This window comes from Atta colombica, unplaced genomic scaffold (genome assembly GCF_001594045.1).
Source record: "Atta colombica isolate Treedump-2 unplaced genomic scaffold, Acol1.0 scaffold233, whole genome shotgun sequence".
Lineage (NCBI taxonomy): Eukaryota > Metazoa > Arthropoda > Insecta > Hymenoptera > Formicidae > Atta > Atta colombica.
This window is the reverse complement of record NW_017259331.1, coordinates 211,071-229,719: the sequence shown is the minus strand read 5'-3', so window position 1 is coordinate 229,719 and position 18,649 is coordinate 211,071. Positions and strand designations below refer to the sequence as shown.

The following is an 18,649-nucleotide window of genomic DNA, read 5'->3' as shown; positions in this document are numbered from 1 at the left end:
ATATAAATTAATTATATAGATATATAATGTAACGTGAAAAAAATATGTTTTAAATTAAATTCTTACGAAGTATCAATTGCGGGGACAGACATAAATGGGTGTCTCGCAACGTAGCTGCTTATATAAGTGGAAACGTAGATTGGTCCAATAGTGAAAACTGCCAAAATTGCGAGGAAACTCACGATAGTGCAAAAAGTCCAGAGGATAACTTTTAGATGTCTAGATATTAAAATTTTTAGACATTCTCTAAATGTTTCTCAGGTGTCTAAAAGATATTTCCTGGAATTTATTTATAGAAACACACACACACACACACGCGCACGCACACACACACACACACACACACAAGATAAAGAAACGCGTCAGAAATAGGTAATTATTGTAAATAAAGTCATCGCTCAATACAAAGCAACACGCCGACTACCGCTAGAAATTTAGAGAATTTAAACTATGCAAAATCTGCGGCGATAGTTAACGTGTTAGCCTAACGAAAAAATCATAAATAAAATATAAATAAAATCATAAATATAATAGAAAGTAAAAATTCGAAATCTAGATTCATTGCGTAAGGCAACATAAATCAAGAAATCATCATCTAAAAAATAATTTAATTTAGATCAGATATCATTCAGAGAATTGTTTTATCTGGCACTTTTATGTTATTCGGAATGCGATTAGACATGAATTAGAAACCGTAACGTTGTTGTTTTGCCTCGTTACACAAAAAAATGCACCCGGATGTGTATCATATTTCTTTTTCGAACGGGTGGATTTCCCAGCAAACGAGAATGAATTAAAATGGATTGAAATTTTTTTCTATCCGAATGCGTATTTTAAATAGCGAATACTTTTTTTAAATTTAATTGGATTCAATTGGATTCAATTAGATTCAATTAGATGTAATTGGAGTGAAAAACTGCATTTCCTATTCAAAATTTTGAATTGAACAGTATTCACAATGCATAGAAAAAGCCAATATTATTTTTAAATTGAAAGGCATAGAGATATGCAATTTCTTTAAATAAATAAAAATGCATTCAGGATTGAAAAGCATGTATTTTAACATGCGTGAATCAATATTTTTAAAAATCTGAATCCATTTCAATCCATTCTCGTTTGCTAGGTTCAGAAATGTATTGGATTTTTTAGCAACAGAACGGTGTCATAAAGGTCTTGAAAGCAATAGTCGGCAATGAAACGCCAAAAGGCGAACGTGCCAATTAGTTCAGACGTAGATTAGATTTCCTGGCCTTACCTTAGTTTACTGTCCCACTTCCCTCAGGAAATTCATTCTAACTGTAGACGGAATAAATACTGTATCTATGTTTCTGATTTTGGAATGGCAAAAGAAATGCTGTTGCTGTACGCGAGTTGCAATAGTTGAATACTTAATGGCATACAATGACGCAGAGTGATTAAGCATACTTAAAAATAGTGTTTATAGTCTCGTCGAACGTCATACTTGGTCGTATCGTGACGAGAAACCGCCGTGAATACAGTGTAAAATTAAGAAGCATGACCAGTGGTGGACCCACTGTTATAAGAATGAATGAGTGTGTGCATATCTTATTTATATGAATGTGAAAATAAATGAATCAAAGGTAATCGTAGCTGACAAATCTTTTCTCCTTCGGGACTTAGAATTCATGAAGCATCGTTCGCCTTAGTACGTAATTCCAAAAATCTACGATATTTATCGTTGAATATTCTATCGAAATATCGAGAGAAGGATAAAGAATAAAATTTAAAAAGTTCTTAAAAAAATATTCAATAAGGTATTATCAATTTTAACATCAAATGAAATATGCTTAATCTAAAGACAATAAAAAACTTATATGCATTTCTTACTGAAATGCATTATAAGAATTAGGAAGTAGGATGATATTAGTGTGGTAAATAAAAGTATAGCAGATCTGTATATTTCTTATTGATAGAAACTGATTTTTAATTTATTTGACATCCCATACTTTTAGCCTTTTTATTATTAAAGTCGAACAGGAACCCCTGTCTTATATAATTATATTAGATAAAGATTAATAATCGGAAATGATTGATTTTTAAAATCGTTATTTCGATAGACTCGACAGGTCGGGCTGAGTTTGCAAAAGCACGAATCATGTTTTCCACACGCACGCTCGGTCCGCCAACATTGCGTTAAAACAACCTATGTCTTGTATTTTACACATTTCGAAAATTTTATTTTTTTTACACAATTACAGTTAAATAGAGAAGACGGACGCCGAGGATAAATTCGACGAGTGTAGATTCGGTATAATATACCCCGCATAGAATTTTGAGGAGCAAACAATGTACACGGGAGATATGACTCTTATGTTACCAACATTTAAGAACCCGTTTCTCAATATGAGAAAGCTAGCATTAACTTTTAAGTGTTATGATCTCACTCTGGTATTAGACGGCATTTATATCTCACCGCGTGATGATGTTAACAACGCCTGTACAGTCTTTGCGTGTATCCATTAATCTTTTAGAGCACACACTGACAATTTCCTCTTTTTTTAAAGCTACGATAATTAATATTATATCTATTGGAGTATTTAATGCTACATAAAAGATAGATTACATTTACAATTTAAATAAAGCAAAGACGAGACAGCTGTCAAAGTTGGAGACAAGATGATTCCTTTGTGTCACGGACTTTCATTAGTACATCCATCATCCTGGCGGCACGCAGTAACCGCAGGTGAATGGAACCAGAAGATACGTTTCCTTAAATAACTAAAAATTCGCGCTTTAAATAATAACATCACTTGGAGCAGTTACAGTAGTGAACTATATCAATTAGATATACATATTAAACTTATATTATTCCTCACTGCCAAGAAAAATAAAACGGAACAGGTTGAAATCGTTCAGCGAATCAGTGAGTCAATAGACGAGTTTTTGATTTAAAGCTCCCATTCACCTGTTGCGATATTACGTATGTCGCATCCTAAGAATATCATCAGCCTTCCATCGAGTTTTATCAGTCCATCCTTCATTGTGCTTTTTTCCCGCGCGCCATGTAAGCTATATCGATGATATCAGCAAATAACTGTCTCAGAATTGAATCCACATATCACAGAGCAGTTCATATTCTGCCTTAAGAAGTTTTCCTCAATCGGATTACCTGGCCTGAATCTGCTCGGCCCTTACGTACGGAAATGTCAAGATTTTGCACTTTTTCTCTCGTCCGGCATTATATTTCTTTCTCATTTTTTACAGAGCTCGCTTTCTTAACGAGAAGTATAAAAAACTATGTACACTTTCTTGCGTTCTTACATATGAACTGAGTACGAATAACGAGTTGCCTCCCTCCATCTATTTTAACTGCCTGTTTTACTGCAGAATTTTACTATAGGTGGACGGGATAAGAAATCTCTTACTTTTATCATGCAAATGATAACATAATTCGCATAAGCAATCGATAATTCCTTTTTTAACGAATTAAATTATATACTTGTTGTTATATTCAATGATTATTTAACTATTATGATAATCAACTATACATATACATCTTGTATATGGACGCAAAAAATAATTATCTTTCTTTTTAATACTCACTTGACATCTCGCTTTGTACATTTACTTTGTACATTTCTACTTGTCTTCATTCTTTTCTTATTTCTATATTGAACGAGTTGAGGCTTGTTATGTCACAAAAACAATATCAAAACTTTCCTTTGATTGCATAAGCAGCCAGGGTAATTAATAATTGTAGAACAGACCCGTCCACCGTTCTTTAAATGGCTGCGGCAATAAAATCGGATGCACTTTGAGGATCATACCAGGAGATTGAAATCAATGAACGAAATGCGACAGCCCATGCTGTTTTCTTCTTTCGTATAACTGTCAAAGTGTGTAACCAGAACTAACTTAGCTCAAAAACATATTTTACATTTTGGATATTTCATTAGACTTATAAATGACTCTCATAATGTACGTCATGTCTTTTTTAAACGTCCGACGATCCATTCCAGTCCCTGGTACAATCTGAAACATTTTTTATTATCATTTATTTTAGATCTTATTCCTGCTAGAAATAAGTTCATCACGCTACAGTCTTACCCTTCTCCAGTAAGGGCGCAACAGCTCTGTATATGCCACTGGTGTTTTTTGATAGATGTCAGATCCAATTGTCTTGAAATCTCAGCTGCAGTCATGCTGCCCTTTAAGTCTTGTTTGTTGGCATAGACCAGAACGTTGGCTTTACTCAATTCTTCATGGTTTAGCATCGAATAGAGCTCTTCCCTAATCATACCGAGTCTCTCTCGGTCAGTGCTATCTATGACCATAATGATAAATTCGGTATTCGTGTAGTAAGTAGACCAGGCAGCTCTCAAACTTTGCTGACCACCCAAATCCCACATGATAAAATGAATATTCTTCCACACAACTTCCTCTACGTTGGATCCGATAGTCGGAGACGTGTGGACAACTTCGTTCATCAAGAATTGATATAATATTGTTGTCTTTCCGGCATTATCCAAACCAACCATAACTATTTTATGCTCTGAAAACAATAAATTTTTATTACAAGGTCTGTTTCTTTATAGCTAAATTAGACTATATAAACAGATAAATATTTGAAGTTTGGTGAAAGTAAAATAGAAAGTTTTAGCACTATTCAATGCAGTGACAAAGAATAAATGTCTAATTTAGTAATTTTGATTTATATTCTTCTAAAGAGTATTATATCCTTCTAAAAAGTAAAGAATAATGTGATTAAAGTAGATCAAATTGAAATATAAATGGCAAAACCAGGATTTAAATTCAGGGGTCAAGTCTTCAGATATAGAATGTGATTTATGTTCCTTTCTAATAATGTAAATTAACTTTAATCTCAGTTTAATTTATTCTTTAGCCTTTTCTGATTCTTAAAACTAGAAAAAAAAGTGAAAAGTAAGTTAAACCAAGATTAAAACCCCTAATCTTAATCTACAGTTAGAAACAGGTATTAGTAGCATATGTTAACAGATTAGAGAAAGTAGGCCAATGTACATGCATAGAATTTTCAGTAAATATCATTTGACTCATCAAGTCTATATCAGATTCTTGATAAAATTGATGACTCCAAGAAAAAACGTTTAAAATAATACTCGTAAATTTCGTGAACATCTTATTGTAGGTCCAAAGTACTTTCCGATCGTATGACAAGTTTTACGTGTGAGTGCCTACCCTTTCAATTAAAATTGACATATCATAGATCGCTGATCGACAATTGGTCGATCACCTAGCACGTGTTACTACAAACATATACAATGATAACATACAAAAGGAGGGAAGAATTATGACTCATGGATCTTATCATAGTATTTACCTTCGTTGCCGAAGAAGCTCCACAGTTTCGCGAACAGCAGTCCCATGTTGACTGGTCAGATAGAGGCTAATCGAATATTATCCGTTCGACGTCACGAACTCACCGTCTCCTTAAGAGAATGACTCGGGAATAGGATGGTTCATTGTCTCTCGGAGGGGTTATGTTTGCTTCCGCGATGACGAAATGTCGTTTACATGCGACGACGGTTTACGGACCGACGTCATAATCGCGTTCGAACGTCGATGCGGACGCTGGCAATATGCAAATGCGATCGCGGTAACGATTGGAGCTGCGATGCGTGAACAATGGGCGAGAAATTGACGGAATACGCGAACAGCCTGTCTAGCTGTCTAGTTCAATCGGGCAAAAGTGCGACATGTTGCTCCTCTGTATGACAAGTGTCCGCACGCCCCGAGCGGGGCGCTATTACGTTCGGCAAAACTCAGCAATATTCGGCAATGTTCGGAAATGCTTAGTTCAGCCGGTAGTATCGATAGATTATAGTTCACGTTGTTTTATGAAGATGATGTTGGTGCCGCTAGGTAACGCTTGGCATTACGTATAATTTCAGTTTTTGCCACTGGCGACACTGCGATCGATTTAAAGTTTCTTCGACTAAATTTAAATTTTCGATTAATTTAATCAACTGTAATTGACAAGATTTATTTGTGATATTTTATTAGCATAGATATATAGAATATATAGATATATAGAGAATATATAGAGAATATATAGAATATACAGATATATAGAATTCTATATTGAATTAATTGGAGTTTAATCGAAATCGTCCCAACTCTGAAGTTTGCCACTTTCATTAATTAAAAAGATGACTCCGATTAAATTTCGATTTAATTATTCAAAATTTGGGTCGTTCTTTTACAGATCGACAAAAGCAGCAAACCAGCAGCAAACTTCGAGGATAATCTCGATTAAATTTCGATTAACTAATTACAAGTCGGAATGTAAAGATCATCCTTATTCTAAAGTTCTGCTATTTTGTTGATTTGTCGTAACTTTTTTGAATGGCTAATTATGTATATATGTATATTTATTACATTTTAAGTACAGAAAGTACAGCTGCAAAGAGTAGATCGTATTTCTTTTTCGATATAACACAACTATTCATTATATTTTGTTATATTTCTCCGATAATTTTAACAATCATTTTTCAAGGAACACGTAATCCGATTTTTCGCCTCTAAAATATTTTAAATGAAACTAGTATTTTCGATGAGAATATAATTTATTATTGCAGCTTTTTTCGAACGTTGCTGTAAAGAAATATTGCCTCGTCAGAAATTACTTAATCTAAAAATACAAGTAAATTTACAAAGCCGATAATATCGTAGAAAATTTTCTATAATTGCTTTAATGTCATTTAATCAATTTGTATCATCTTTCTGTTTTAAAGGAATTAATATTCAGGAGGTAAGGAATATTCAGGGCATGTGGCCACGAGATTAGATAAGTCTGTGTCGTGGCGGCATTTATGTTAAATGCTGCATCATCGTTATCACGAATTCTTCTGGCACAAGCGACGTGGTCTCGAGCACTGTGATTGGCTCACAATTTATCGGCTGACGGTGCAGAGAACGCTGTTTGCCCATACGTCCTTCGACGACCTGAAAAGCGACCACTTGTTGCTCCTGCGGTATTTGCTACAGCAGCCTCACGCTGTACATTCAGTTTTATTACATTCATCGTCATTGATCACGTCTGCGAGCCATCTACAAATATGAGTACTCAGTGAGTATTCTTCCATTACATCCCTATTTCATTCAAAATAATACAAAATGCTTTCTATTTAATAATATAAACACAAATATTGTTCTGTCTTTGTTATTCATTAAATTTAGAATGACGTGTTGACTTGTGTTATTAAGGAAAGTATTTATAGTCCATTCTTATATTTAAGATTGTCTTAAATTCAATTTTACGATCTCATGCAATGTCATATCTTAAAACATCACGTAAATTAAGATGATTTTAAGCGTAAAAATCAACTATGAATATTATTCATAGTTGCTTAAAATGAAAAGCATTTATAAGAAGCAAGAAACGTCCAAAGCTAAATCTTGAAGCCAAATAATGGGCCTGTTTTTTTTAATTGAACTTCTTGCAAATTCATCTTTTCTAATGTAGAAAAATATAAGTTCAACTAATATTAAAAAAAAGGTTTAATATTTTTATGTAAATTTTAACTATACCTCTCAGTTAAGTAAATCTTAAACAATGTGTTGATTATTGACTATTTATTCAAAATAGAACGGCAGCAAAAACTAATCAAAATTTGTTACTTAATAAAAGAGAGCTACACCAGATAGTATATATGTGATAGTATAGATGTAAGAAGAATAAAATCGAATTTTTTAATGAATTTTACATGAATTTTCAGGGTAGCAGATATTGCCCTCATTGGCTTAGCAGTCATGGGACAAAATCTAATTCTAAATATGAACGATCATGGCTTTGTTGTATGTGCATATAACCGTACAGTAGACAAAGTCAAATCTTTTCTTGAGAATGAAGCCAAGGGCACAAAGATTATCGGTGCTTACAGCTTGAAGGAAATGATCAATACATTGAAAAGTCCAAGGAGAGTGATGTTGTTGGTTAAAGGTAAGTTTCTTTTATTATCGCAATTAAAGCTCTATAATTGTAATTATAATAGTAATTGTAATTGCAATTATATATAATACAATTTGCTCTGATAACAGCTGGTTCAGCCGTGGATGCCTTTATTGAACAATTAGTGCCTCTTCTTTCTTCTGGTGATATTATCATTGACGGTGGCAATTCTGAATATCAAGATACTGAAAGACGTACCAAAGATCTAGAGCAGAAGGGAATTCTGTTCGTTGGCAGCGGAGTCAGTGGAGGAGAGGATGGCGCCAGATATGGACCGTCCTTGATGCCCGGAGGCAATCCCAAAGCTTGGTCGCATATCAAACCTATTTTCCAAGTATGACTTATCATTATTTAATAAAAATTTATGAAATTGTATAAAATTGTAATATCTTTTAGTTAACAAGTTACTAATAAGGTTGAGTGAAAGTACAAAATTCTGAGCAGTAATTTATACTCTAAAAATTAGATTATACTTACATTAATTAATAAGAACGTTCGAAATCTTTTAGGCAATATGCGCGAAGGCTAATGGAGAGCCGTGCTGCGATTGGGTAGGCGAGACTGGTGCGGGACACTTCGTCAAGATGGTGCACAACGGCATCGAATACGGCGACATGCAGATTATCTGCGAGGCGTATCATTTGATGCGAAGTGGCCTGCAGCTCACGCAGGAAGAGATGAGCACGGTGTTCGACGAATGGAACAGGAGCGAGCTGGATTCGTTTCTAATCGAGATCACGCGGGACATCCTTAAGTACAAGGATGAAAAGGGCTATTTGCTCGAGCGCATCAGAGACACTGCCGGCCAAAAGGGCACTGGCAAATGGACAGCAATCGCTGCATTAGATTATGGTGTACCGGTCACGCTGATAGGCGAGTCGGTCTTCTCCAGGTGCCTGTCTGCGCTGAAGAATGAACGCGTAGAAGCGAGCGCAGTGCTGTCTGGGCCGGATCCAGTATACAAAGGCGACAAAAAACAATTCCTCGAGCACTTAAGAAAGGCTCTATATGCCGCGAAAATTATCTCGTACGCGCAAGGCTTCATGCTATTAAGAGAAGCCGCCAAAGTTCATAATTGGAACTTGAATTACGGTGGAATAGCATTGATGTGGCGCGGTGGATGTATTATAAGAAGGTATGATGATCAAGAAATTTATGTCGAATTTATTTAATTATGTCAATGTTACGACAGTAATCCCTTTCATCACAACCTACATTTTCTTTTAAAGCGAGTAGCACATATCAGTGTCAAGGCTAAAATGTTTCTCAAGGACATTGTAGTCTAGCGTCACACAAACTTACATACAAGATAGCTCTCGTTTCTTTCAAATGCTGGTTTTAAATAAGTTATATAAAACAGAGATATATGATCAGGATTATTATTCTTATACTTCAAATCATTCCAAATACAAAATTATACATATATATTAACTATTATATAAAGATGTAAATTCGGATATAAGAAACGTCATAGACAACATTTCAAAAGATTAAAAATATCTCGTTCTTTAGAGATGCATATTATTAAAATATATTTGTAAAATTTAATTTAAAATTTTTTTTATTTGTAAAATTTTGTGATTTTTTTTTTACAGTGTATTCCTAGGAAACATAAAATCGGCTTACGACAAAAATCCGAAATTATCCAACTTATTGCTGGACGACTTCTTCGCCAAGGCTATGGATAAATGCCACCAGAGTGCCAGAACAGTGGTGAGCACTGCTGTGACGATAGGTATACCGACTCCTGCTCTATCGACGGCTTTGGCCTTCTACGATGGATTCCGAACCAGTCGATTACCGGCGAATCTGCTGCAGGCACAACGAGATTACTTCGGCGCTCACACGTATGAGTTGCTCGATCAGGAAGGGAAATTCATTCATACGAACTGGACCGGACATGGAGGGAAAGTATCCGCTTCTACGTACGATGCATAAATTCTCGCATAGTCAACAACCGTGACTGATAATGTACAAATATCTAAAAAAATGCGACAATATAGTGTGGTAAATACACGTAATTATGAACAATTACAATAATTGCATCAGTGATAACTGTGACAAAAAAAACTCGACAATATGACAAAAAAAACAACTTAACACGAGTGGTTCTATAATTGAAAGAAGTCATGTGTAACAAAATATTATTAAATAATATGTATATATTATTAAATAAATGTTATATTTTCTCTTTTCAGATATTTTCTGTTTTCTTTTTGATAAACATTTTTATTAATATATTATAAAAATATTTAAAAAAATCACAAAGGCTTATAATAAAAAAAGATACATATATCTTTATAAATATTGTAATGATATATTTCGAATATATGAATATATTCGAAAGGTTATTTAAAAGGAATATACATTTATGAATGAGAATGAATAAGATATTTTTTTTAGAAAGTTCCTAGAATGTTTTTACGTAAATTATCGTTAATTGCGACGTTTATTTCGTTTAAATTACGACTTTCGTACGCGCGTTCCACGAAGGTTGCACGTATATTTTAGGAAACAACGACTCAGAGAAGTAGGGAGAAGTTACGTAATTCGCAAGAGACATTAGTTGATTGTAAATGTCGAATGTCAACGAATAGGCGACTTGTATCGCTTGGTAAGATTATGCATCGTATAATCAAATAGTAAACAACGCAGTTGTGGACTCTGTTCCCACTTCAGGTGGAACTGCTGCAAACGCGGTTCTCAATCGTTCGACCGACGCGGGAATAACGGAGATGGAAAATCGCAAAAGAGCGGAGACGTGCGGGATCGAGCTAGTGAAACGCCGATTATGCAGCAGCGAATTCGTCATTACCGCATTTCTCTTCCTGCGTTCTTTAACGCGCACACGCGAAAATATTGGAGCATGACACTTTCAATCGCACGCCGACGTTTTCCCCGTGGCTTGCGAAACGCAAAGCGCGAACGGCGAGATGCAACTTTACGCAACTCGATTTTTCACGCGCTCTCTGCCGTAACCTGTAACACGATTTCGAATGACGAGGAAATTCATTACTCGGCTTCGAGACGCATCATCCGTTAGTGCTATTTTTTATGTCTGCGAAAATATTTAATGCGTGCGATACATGCCGCTCCAACTCACCATGATTTAATGAATTATTGATATCGGTTTCAAATATATGCTAAACTTTTTTTTTAATTCGATTTTGTTTTTTAATAAGATATTGATCTCGATGTTTCCTTCCTTTGATGTCATGCTTTTTTTTCAGGGAATATTATTAGCCAAGTTTTTATTTACTGTACATGTATGTTATATTATATTTTCGTAATGTGCTTCGATGTAATTTTTTATATATATATTTATATATTTATATATAAATATAAGTTATTCATTTTTATTTTATTTATTTATATTTATATTATATTTTTTTATATTTCGATGCGTGTATATATATATATATATCATTTATTCATATTGAAATATAAAATAACTTCTATTTGTATACACGATTATAGGTACGAATGTTAACATAATGATATAATTACTTTGCATGGTCAATTCTTTGATTGGTCAATTTATAAAATTAATTTTTTCGGATTGATCAATCAAAACTTCAAAGCATTAATTTATAGTGAGAAACTTTGACCGCATCCTATACCTCATATTTCATACACTAAAACTTTTATTACTTTTATTTATATTTCAATTACGCAAGCATGTAGCACGACAGTGTCAAAAATTAGAACTTGTCCGTTAAATTCCAAAAATACAAGGAATGACGATGGAAATAGTTCATTCGCTGCGTAACTCCGCAGGGGAAGAGATCTCCATGCAAAAAATTATGATTCTATCGTTGCGTATCCCGTTTTGCGACTAGTCGGCAATTAAAATTAGCGATCAAATGCGAATCAATGCTCTTTCGTTTGTTCTAATCTGTAGAGAGCGTGATTTTTTTCTGTGATAATATCACACGAGACAAAGACTATTCCAAATTGCCAGGCTACGTTTAAATGTCAGATGTGAACGCGCAAGTCTAAGCCAGCGGCTGAACTTTCTTATGATTCTCCCCTCTCTTTCTCTTTCTTTTTTTCTTCTAATCTTTAGGTACATATTTGTCTTATTATTGGAATTCGCTGGGAGTCTTCTGACATACAGTTCGAAAAGAATATTTTTCTTTTGTTTCTTTAGGCTTGTTCTTTTTCCCATATCCTAGGATTGAACTTCTGGCACAATTCATTTTTTTGTCTTTTTTCCTTTATTATGAATAGAAAAAGAAGACAGATGAACTGCGCAAGAAATTTAATCCTGGAGTATGGAAAAAGAACAGGTCTTTTATTATAGTCCAGTGAGTTCTATACAGGCTAGGTAAATGTTATACCTCATTTTATTATAGTATATTGAACGAGGTAGATGTATCTTTTTTGCAATGTAAATTAATTTTAATTTCGGTTTAATTTATTCTCTAACTTTTTTATTATAATTCTTAATAAATTCTAAAATAGAAAAAGATGAAGAATCAGTTGAATCGAGATTAAATTTAATTAGTAGAAACGGACATGAGTCGCATAAATTCTTGCATAGTTCATCTTTTTTCTTTTTTCTCCAACGTGGAAAGAAGAAGAAAGAAGGAGATGAATCGTACAAGAAATTTAGTTAAAAAGAATAAACTCATAATTGTTACTCTCGGTTTAATCCCCATTATGCATTTTTATAGAAAAGACTCATTCCAATATAAAGCTACTAATCTTTATAATTAAAACAATAGAGAATTAAGATTTAAATCTTTCCAGACAACCTGTCCAAAAAAACAGGCGTGTCTTAAAGATATTTTTCATAAAACACATCTTTAAAACATCTTCTGATCTTGACTTCATATTATTTAATTTGGACTTCATATTATCTAACTAGAAAACAAAGAACTAAAATTAAATTCTTTGCAGAAGTTCTACAGCGAACTCCATGGCGATCTCTCTTGATCATACATTTCTCAAGTACTCATCATCATTACATAGTCATTACAATCACTAACACCTTCAGAATTTTCTTATAAGTATTCTTTAATTTATATCAGATCCAGAAAAGTATCAGATTTTATTTTTCACAGATGAGAGCGAGAATAAAATTATAAATATTTAATCTTGTTCAAAGGATATACCAGGATATACTGGTCACGCGCGGATTAGGCCGCGGGGCAAGGAGACGGAGGAAGGGGCATCATCGCGCGTCGCGACGTCGGCCGATCATCGAGCCGATGACGGAGTAGATTGGAGTAGACGGAGAGCCGGGAGTGCCGGGACAGCGGTGCGGTATAAGATATTACCACATTTGCCGCTGTTTGCCGCGGTAGATAGTCCGCGCTCGCGGCAGCGCTCGCGTTCACGTTTGGAAAATGGCCGACCACAGGGAACGGGATTATTATACGCAGACGGATCTGCGTTCTAAGAACGACGACCCGCCGAACTCGCGTCTCTTCGTCATCTGCCACAAGAGTCTCGAAGAAGATGATCTCAGGAAAGCATTCGAGAAGTTCGGCAAAATCGAGGATATTTGGGTGGTTAAGGATCGTAACACGGGTGACAATAAAGGTGATCCTGCACTGCACGTTTTAGATAAAATCTAAAATCGATAAACTCCGATCTGTTCTATTTGTGGAAAAAAAGAAATTGCGCTTTCTTCTCCCTTTTAACGCGCGGCTTCTTTATTTCCGTCCTGGGAAAAATATCACCTTCGTGTTTCTCTTTTTGTGTACACCGGTGTATCTACTAATCGCTGTTTGCCTCTCAGGTGTCACATACATCAAGTTTTCTAAAACATCAGAGGCAGCGTTTGCTCTCGAGGAGATGAATGGCAAGATGCTAGGCTCTGTGGGCAGAGCTATTAAAGTGATGATCGCCTCAAAGTAAGTCCTCCTTGGTATCATTCACTTCATTTATATTTTAATATCATTCAAGATTTATAATTGTTGATACAAATGTCCATATCTAGAAATGTTATAATAGAATCTGATAACAAGCAGTTTTATTAAATGTATTGTTTCTCTTTATATACTTTATTTCGTTCTAATTTATGCATCTATCTATCTTATTTATTCTAACTTATTCCCATTTCTTCTAGTATAGATTGAATTTATACTGGATCTATACTGAATCTATATATTGAATCTTGGTTTTATTTGTGCTTTTTTTTGTTCTTAGAATTAGAAAATATGCAGAGTTAGTTGAACAGAGATTAAAATTAAACTACATTGGTAGAAATGGATATTACCAAAGTTGACAAAAATGATGGATCAATCAAAAATTCATTATTTCATAACCAAACTAGCTTATAAGCCGTAATCACACTACAGATTGTCGATTATGGTTGCTAGTTATTAGTTCTATTCAATTCTACAATATTTTAGCCAATCATGATGCAGCGATTGCAGATTAACTGCAACGTGATTGATAAAAATAGAATCAACAATCAGCAATCCATAGTGTAATCATGGCTACAGGAATCTTTATCCATGCTTATTGCTTTCCTTTTTCTTAATCCTTAGTATATGATAGGGTCATTCATGTCTTGCATATTTCTTTTCTTTGAAACTGAAGCACTTGAATAAAATAATGGTTTCTATTCTTTTTTTTTTTTAATACAACTTTACTTTTTACTTTTACTTTCTAAAGATGTTGAAGTATATGTATAAAGTATATATACTTATATTTACTTATATTTATATTTATTTCTATCATTATAGTTTAATTTTAGTCTCAGTTCAATTAATTCTTCTCCTTCGTTTAATTAAAAGAATTAGAAAAAGATAAAGAGTAAGTTGAACTGAGATTAAAGTTAATTTACATTGATAGAAACAGATATGAATAATTTTTGTGCTTATAAAAATTATGAAAATTAATCCAGGACTTATTATACAAACTGTGTTCCAAAATTGACTGCCTGTACTGAAAAACTATAGTGTACGAAACATAAACTGTCGTATTTTCAGTGTTGACAGTTTGGAACAGCCAGTAAAGAAACAGAAAATTATGATATGTATTAAAATTATTGGAGATAGAAAAAAGAAAGCAATAAACATGAATGCCAACACATGTCAAGTTAATATCTAGACTGTTCTAGAGTCTGGATATGTAGATTTAAACTGGCTTAATTGATTCGTTTTATGTACATCTGATTCTAATCAACGTTTTCAACTGATTGTTCTCAGTCGGGATCAGGGTTCTGTGCGAGAGACGAATGAAGAAGAGAGGTGGGTTCGCTTATTCTGTGTATTACCGAAAACAATGACTGACAACGAGCTGCAACAGGAATTCTCCAAGTTCGGTGCAATCGAATACGCGACTGTCGTGAAGGATCGCAGTACAAACGAATCCAAGGGCTTCGGCTATGTTAAGTTCAAGAAGGTATCTAGCGCAGCGCGGGCGTTCGAGGAGTGTGACAGAAAGTACAAAGCTGTGTTCGCCGAGCCGAAGAAGCCGAAGCCCGATCACAACGAGGCCAAGTACAATAATGGACTGTCTGGTACCACGTATGACAGTAGTAGTAGTTGTAGTTATGGCTCCTCAAACTTTGGCAAGAGCAGCATTAGCCTGGAGATTGCTACTAACTATTCCAATTCGGAAGGCTACACGCGTCTGCAGGTGATCGCACATCCGGCCTTGAATCAGGACCAACTGTGGAAGCTGTTTGACATAGTGCCTGGACTGGATTACTGCCATTTGAAGACCGACGTGAGATACAGGATGCCGCGCGGTCAAGCGGTGGTGGTATACAACAATCCGAGCGCTGCAGCATACGCGCGTGAAAAATTTCACGGCTTTGAGTATCCTCCTGGTCATCGAATGATCGTCAAGCCGGATCTGACTAGCGCGCCGCCGAAGAGCGCGTCGAAACCTGGTGGTTCAACAACCGGCAGCGTCGCTAGTGCAAGAACGGATCTGGTACACTTGGCGGAAACCATTGCTCAAGCTACATCATTAATTCAAGCTGCAGGTTTGACGGCACCGAGTAAGTAAATCTGACCATCTCGCCAGCGCGCCGAGGAAATAATATGTTGTGCATCAAGTATCGTTGTGTTTCTCATTTTTAGGCTTAGATCACATATCCGTGAAATTACCTCCGGTACAACCGATGGCGAGTATAGACGCTGAAGTTGCCAAGAGATGTTTCATCGTATGTGGCCCACCAGTGCCGCCTATTTATGCTATGAAGGATGCATTCTGTAGGTTTGGGAATCTTATAGATGTATATATGTTACCCGGCAAGAATTGTGGATACGCGAAATACGCCAGCATTAGCAGCGCGAATGAGGCCATTGAGGTACAACGCCTTTCTTTTTTTTAATCTTTGCTGTGTAGATATTCCAAGCTATTCATATTCAAAACATGTAGATGCTTCTATATTCAAATGCTTTTAGGTTCTGCATGGTCAAGAGATCTGTGGTTCCCGGCTAAAAGTACTCGAGGCAGAGGAACGAAACGTCGGCGAGGATCGACGGAAACGACTACGAATGGATGAGGACGAAAATTGAACGTGTTTTAATAAAAATGCGTATCTCGTAAGTAGTAGATGAGTAGCGTAGTGTGGCGCGAAGGAAAAGAGAGGCATTTCTTTGTAATAGCTGTAGTACACCCCGAGACGTTGTTTTACCGACGCTATCACTCTTTCTCTCTATCTCTTTCTCTTTCTCTCTATCTACCTCCTCCTCCTCTTCTTCCTCCTCGGGCAGGGGGAGAAAAATTGCAGGAGAAAATGTAATTTTTGCTGTTTGTCTTCACAGACTGACTGGTATACACAAGCCGGACGCACGCAACAAAAAGAGACGAATTTAAAGACTACTACTCACTTGACCACATCAAGGGCCTGCATCCAGGGAAAACTACTCCAACTACCTACCTATATATATTTAACTGTTCGCTTACGTTCGCGCAGCTGCAACTTTCTACGTTACTGAAACCTTTAACTGCTACTCTACTACTATTACTTTTTATCCTCTTACATGTCCGTTTCACACACGATACGTTGCGCGCGCGGACAACCCGAGTTTCTGTTACTTTAAGAGGCCTGTGCGAACGGCCGATATCGTTGAGTGCCTATTCGCTGTGTACTTATGTGAAAAGCGCTCTTTCCACATCTAAAATTGTGGAAATGTACTTTTTTCCTTCAGACATTTGCGAGACTCGGAGGAGGCAAAGCACGCGTACATTTACGAAGTACATAGATCGATTTGTCTCCCAGATTGTTTCTTGCATATATATGTATATTTTTATTCTTCCTTAATCTTTTAATCTTCAGCTTTGTACTTCTTCGAAATGATTTATGATACATTTTCGACACACTTAAAGGGTGCGTTCCAAGTATTGACACAAAACATCTTAAATATTTTAAATCCAACATTGGTGACTGTGAAAATCAAATCCATGAGGACAATCCATGGCTCTGATTATCTGCGCGTTCGCATAGGCTTTTAGATATAACTTATGCTTTAGGTTTAACAAAGAGACCTTTAATTTATGATTAAATTTCTGTACTTTTCTTTTATAGTTATATTGCGTGCAGAAAAAAAGCAAAATAATTTGTACTTTATATGCTATTGACAACTTTTACAATGATAAGTTAAAATTATTGCGGACAAAAGTAATTCCAAAACAAGGTATTATTTAGACGGCAATAAAAATTTTATGTGTGAGATAGAAGAATTGTTATTTGATAAAATCATTGGATCTCATATAACATAATTTTGTCATATTATTATGCCTCACGTTTGTATAAAATATTTTAACTTATTGAGATGCTTCGTAATAATTGTAAAAAACATTTAATTAAATCGCGCCTTTTACGCGCACACATTACATAGTTAAATTTTTTAATTAATAAAAATTTAATCTGTAATTTTTGTTCTTAAAAAAGTTTCACAAAAAAATCTTTATTAAAAACGAATAGTTTATAAAAGAAAAATAATTTATCGGGAAAACTTCGATATTTTTTGAGTTTTAATAATAAAATTTTTATTTAAAAAAAAAGAGTCTGTATATTAATGTAAGATATGTAATACTCAATATTATACATATCGACGTTAATTTCCGATTAGTATTGGAAAAAAATCTTGTTTTGGAAATAATTGATAGGAACGAAATGTAGGAGTAAAATATACTGGCATGTAGACTGTTTTTCGTTTCAAAACATAGAAGAAAGGAAGCGTAAATTTGTTACTTACGGTAAAACAAAAAAAAAGACAATTTTCTGGCAAAATCGATTACTCATTATTACGAAATCCATTATTACGAAATCAAATGACCTCGTTACACACCCAGTGATCGACGCACAACATTAAACGTTTTATGATGGACACACATTTTTGTATCACCGTGCGTTAGATTCTCACTGTATTGACCGGATGGTGTCCCAGGGGACTGTAACTGTGACTTGTTTCTTTGATGATATCAAATACACATGAAATACGCAATAAACCCCAAAACACCGACTCTTTCACTTGATTTTTTTTTATCATTTCCTCGAGAATGAAATATTGTATTTTGTCTAATTGTCTCCAATATTGTATTAATCGAATTGATGTTCTCTGATAATCTGATATGTGTTTTTCTCATTTTCAGGATACTGCGAGGATTCCACGAAGCACTGTACCTGAAGACTGTGATATTTTTAATAGCTTAAGATTATAATATTTCTATGAAATTGTATATGGGAAGAAAAATTTTACAGAATATATTAAATTATTATAT

General features: G+C 34.9%; 3 protein-coding genes and 1 long non-coding RNA gene across 6 annotated transcripts; 2 read left to right on the top strand and 2 right to left on the bottom strand.

The window, feature by feature from the left end:
- Nucleotides 1-2,444: 2,444 nt before the first annotated feature.
- On the bottom strand, nucleotides 2,445-11,105 carry LOC108688463. The gene is made up of 3 exons (XR_001931795.1): nucleotides 10,668-11,105; nucleotides 8,698-8,700; nucleotides 2,445-2,456 (listed from the first exon to the last, which is right to left on the bottom strand). It is a non-coding gene; the product is annotated as an uncharacterized LOC108688463 (long non-coding RNA).
- On the bottom strand, nucleotides 3,588-5,396 carry LOC108688462 (ADP-ribosylation factor-like protein 5B). The gene is made up of 3 exons (XM_018194732.1): nucleotides 5,321-5,396; nucleotides 4,069-4,513; nucleotides 3,588-3,993 (listed from the first exon to the last, which is right to left on the bottom strand). The coding sequence occupies exons 1-3, from the start codon at nucleotides 5,364-5,366 to the stop codon at nucleotides 3,945-3,947; spliced, it is 540 nt and encodes a 179-aa protein (XP_018050221.1). The 5' UTR covers nucleotides 5,367-5,396; the 3' UTR covers nucleotides 3,588-3,944.
- On the top strand, nucleotides 6,890-10,148 carry LOC108688461 (6-phosphogluconate dehydrogenase, decarboxylating). The gene is made up of 5 exons (XM_018194731.1): nucleotides 6,890-7,069; nucleotides 7,719-7,942; nucleotides 8,041-8,285; nucleotides 8,461-9,086; nucleotides 9,547-10,148. The coding sequence occupies exons 1-5, from the start codon at nucleotides 7,059-7,061 to the stop codon at nucleotides 9,887-9,889; spliced, it is 1,449 nt and encodes a 482-aa protein (XP_018050220.1). The 5' UTR covers nucleotides 6,890-7,058; the 3' UTR covers nucleotides 9,890-10,148.
- Nucleotides 11,106-13,113: 2,008 nt separating the features above from the next.
- LOC108688460 (RNA-binding protein 45) lies at nucleotides 13,114-18,648 on the top strand. 3 transcript variants are annotated; one of them, XM_018194728.1, is made up of 6 exons: nucleotides 13,114-13,498; nucleotides 13,698-13,812; nucleotides 15,115-15,914; nucleotides 16,003-16,226; nucleotides 16,324-16,464; nucleotides 18,521-18,648. In XM_018194728.1, exons 1-5 carry the CDS (start codon nucleotides 13,303-13,305, stop codon nucleotides 16,435-16,437), a joined length of 1,449 nt encoding a protein of 482 aa, XP_018050217.1. In that variant the 5' UTR covers nucleotides 13,114-13,302; the 3' UTR covers nucleotides 16,438-16,464; nucleotides 18,521-18,648. The 3 variants fall into 3 exon arrangements, with proteins under 3 accessions (XP_018050217.1, XP_018050215.1, XP_018050216.1); XM_018194726.1 differs by having other exon boundaries at nucleotides 15,997-16,226; XM_018194727.1 differs by lacking the exon at nucleotides 18,521-18,648 and adding an exon at nucleotides 16,687-17,531 and having other exon boundaries at nucleotides 15,997-16,226.
- Nucleotide 18,649: the final 1 nt, after the last annotated feature.

Coding starts and splice junctions, on each gene's coding strand:
- LOC108688462 (XM_018194732.1), bottom strand. CDS start 5,366: ATGGGACTGCTGTTCGCGAAACTGTGGAGCTTCTTCGGCAACGAAG. Junction 4,514..5,320: donor GAGCTTCTTCGGCAACGAAG/GTAAATACTATG, acceptor TATTGTTTTCAG/AGCATAAAATAGTTATGGTT. Junction 3,994..4,068: donor TGCGCCCTTACTGGAGAAGG/GTAAGACTGTAG, acceptor AAAATGTTTCAG/ATTGTACCAGGGACTGGAAT.
- LOC108688461 (XM_018194731.1), top strand. Junction 7,943..8,040: donor AGTGATGTTGTTGGTTAAAG/GTAAGTTTCTTT, acceptor CTCTGATAACAG/CTGGTTCAGCCGTGGATGCC. Junction 9,087..9,546: donor GGTGGATGTATTATAAGAAG/GTATGATGATCA, acceptor TTTTTTTTACAG/TGTATTCCTAGGAAACATAA.
- LOC108688460 (XM_018194726.1), top strand. CDS start 13,303: ATGGCCGACCACAGGGAACGGGATTATTATACGCAGACGGATCTGCGT. Junction 13,499..13,697: donor TAACACGGGTGACAATAAAG/GTGATCCTGCAC, acceptor TTTGCCTCTCAG/GTGTCACATACATCAAGTTT. Junction 13,813..15,114: donor AAAGTGATGATCGCCTCAAA/GTAAGTCCTCCT, acceptor GATTGTTCTCAG/TCGGGATCAGGGTTCTGTGC.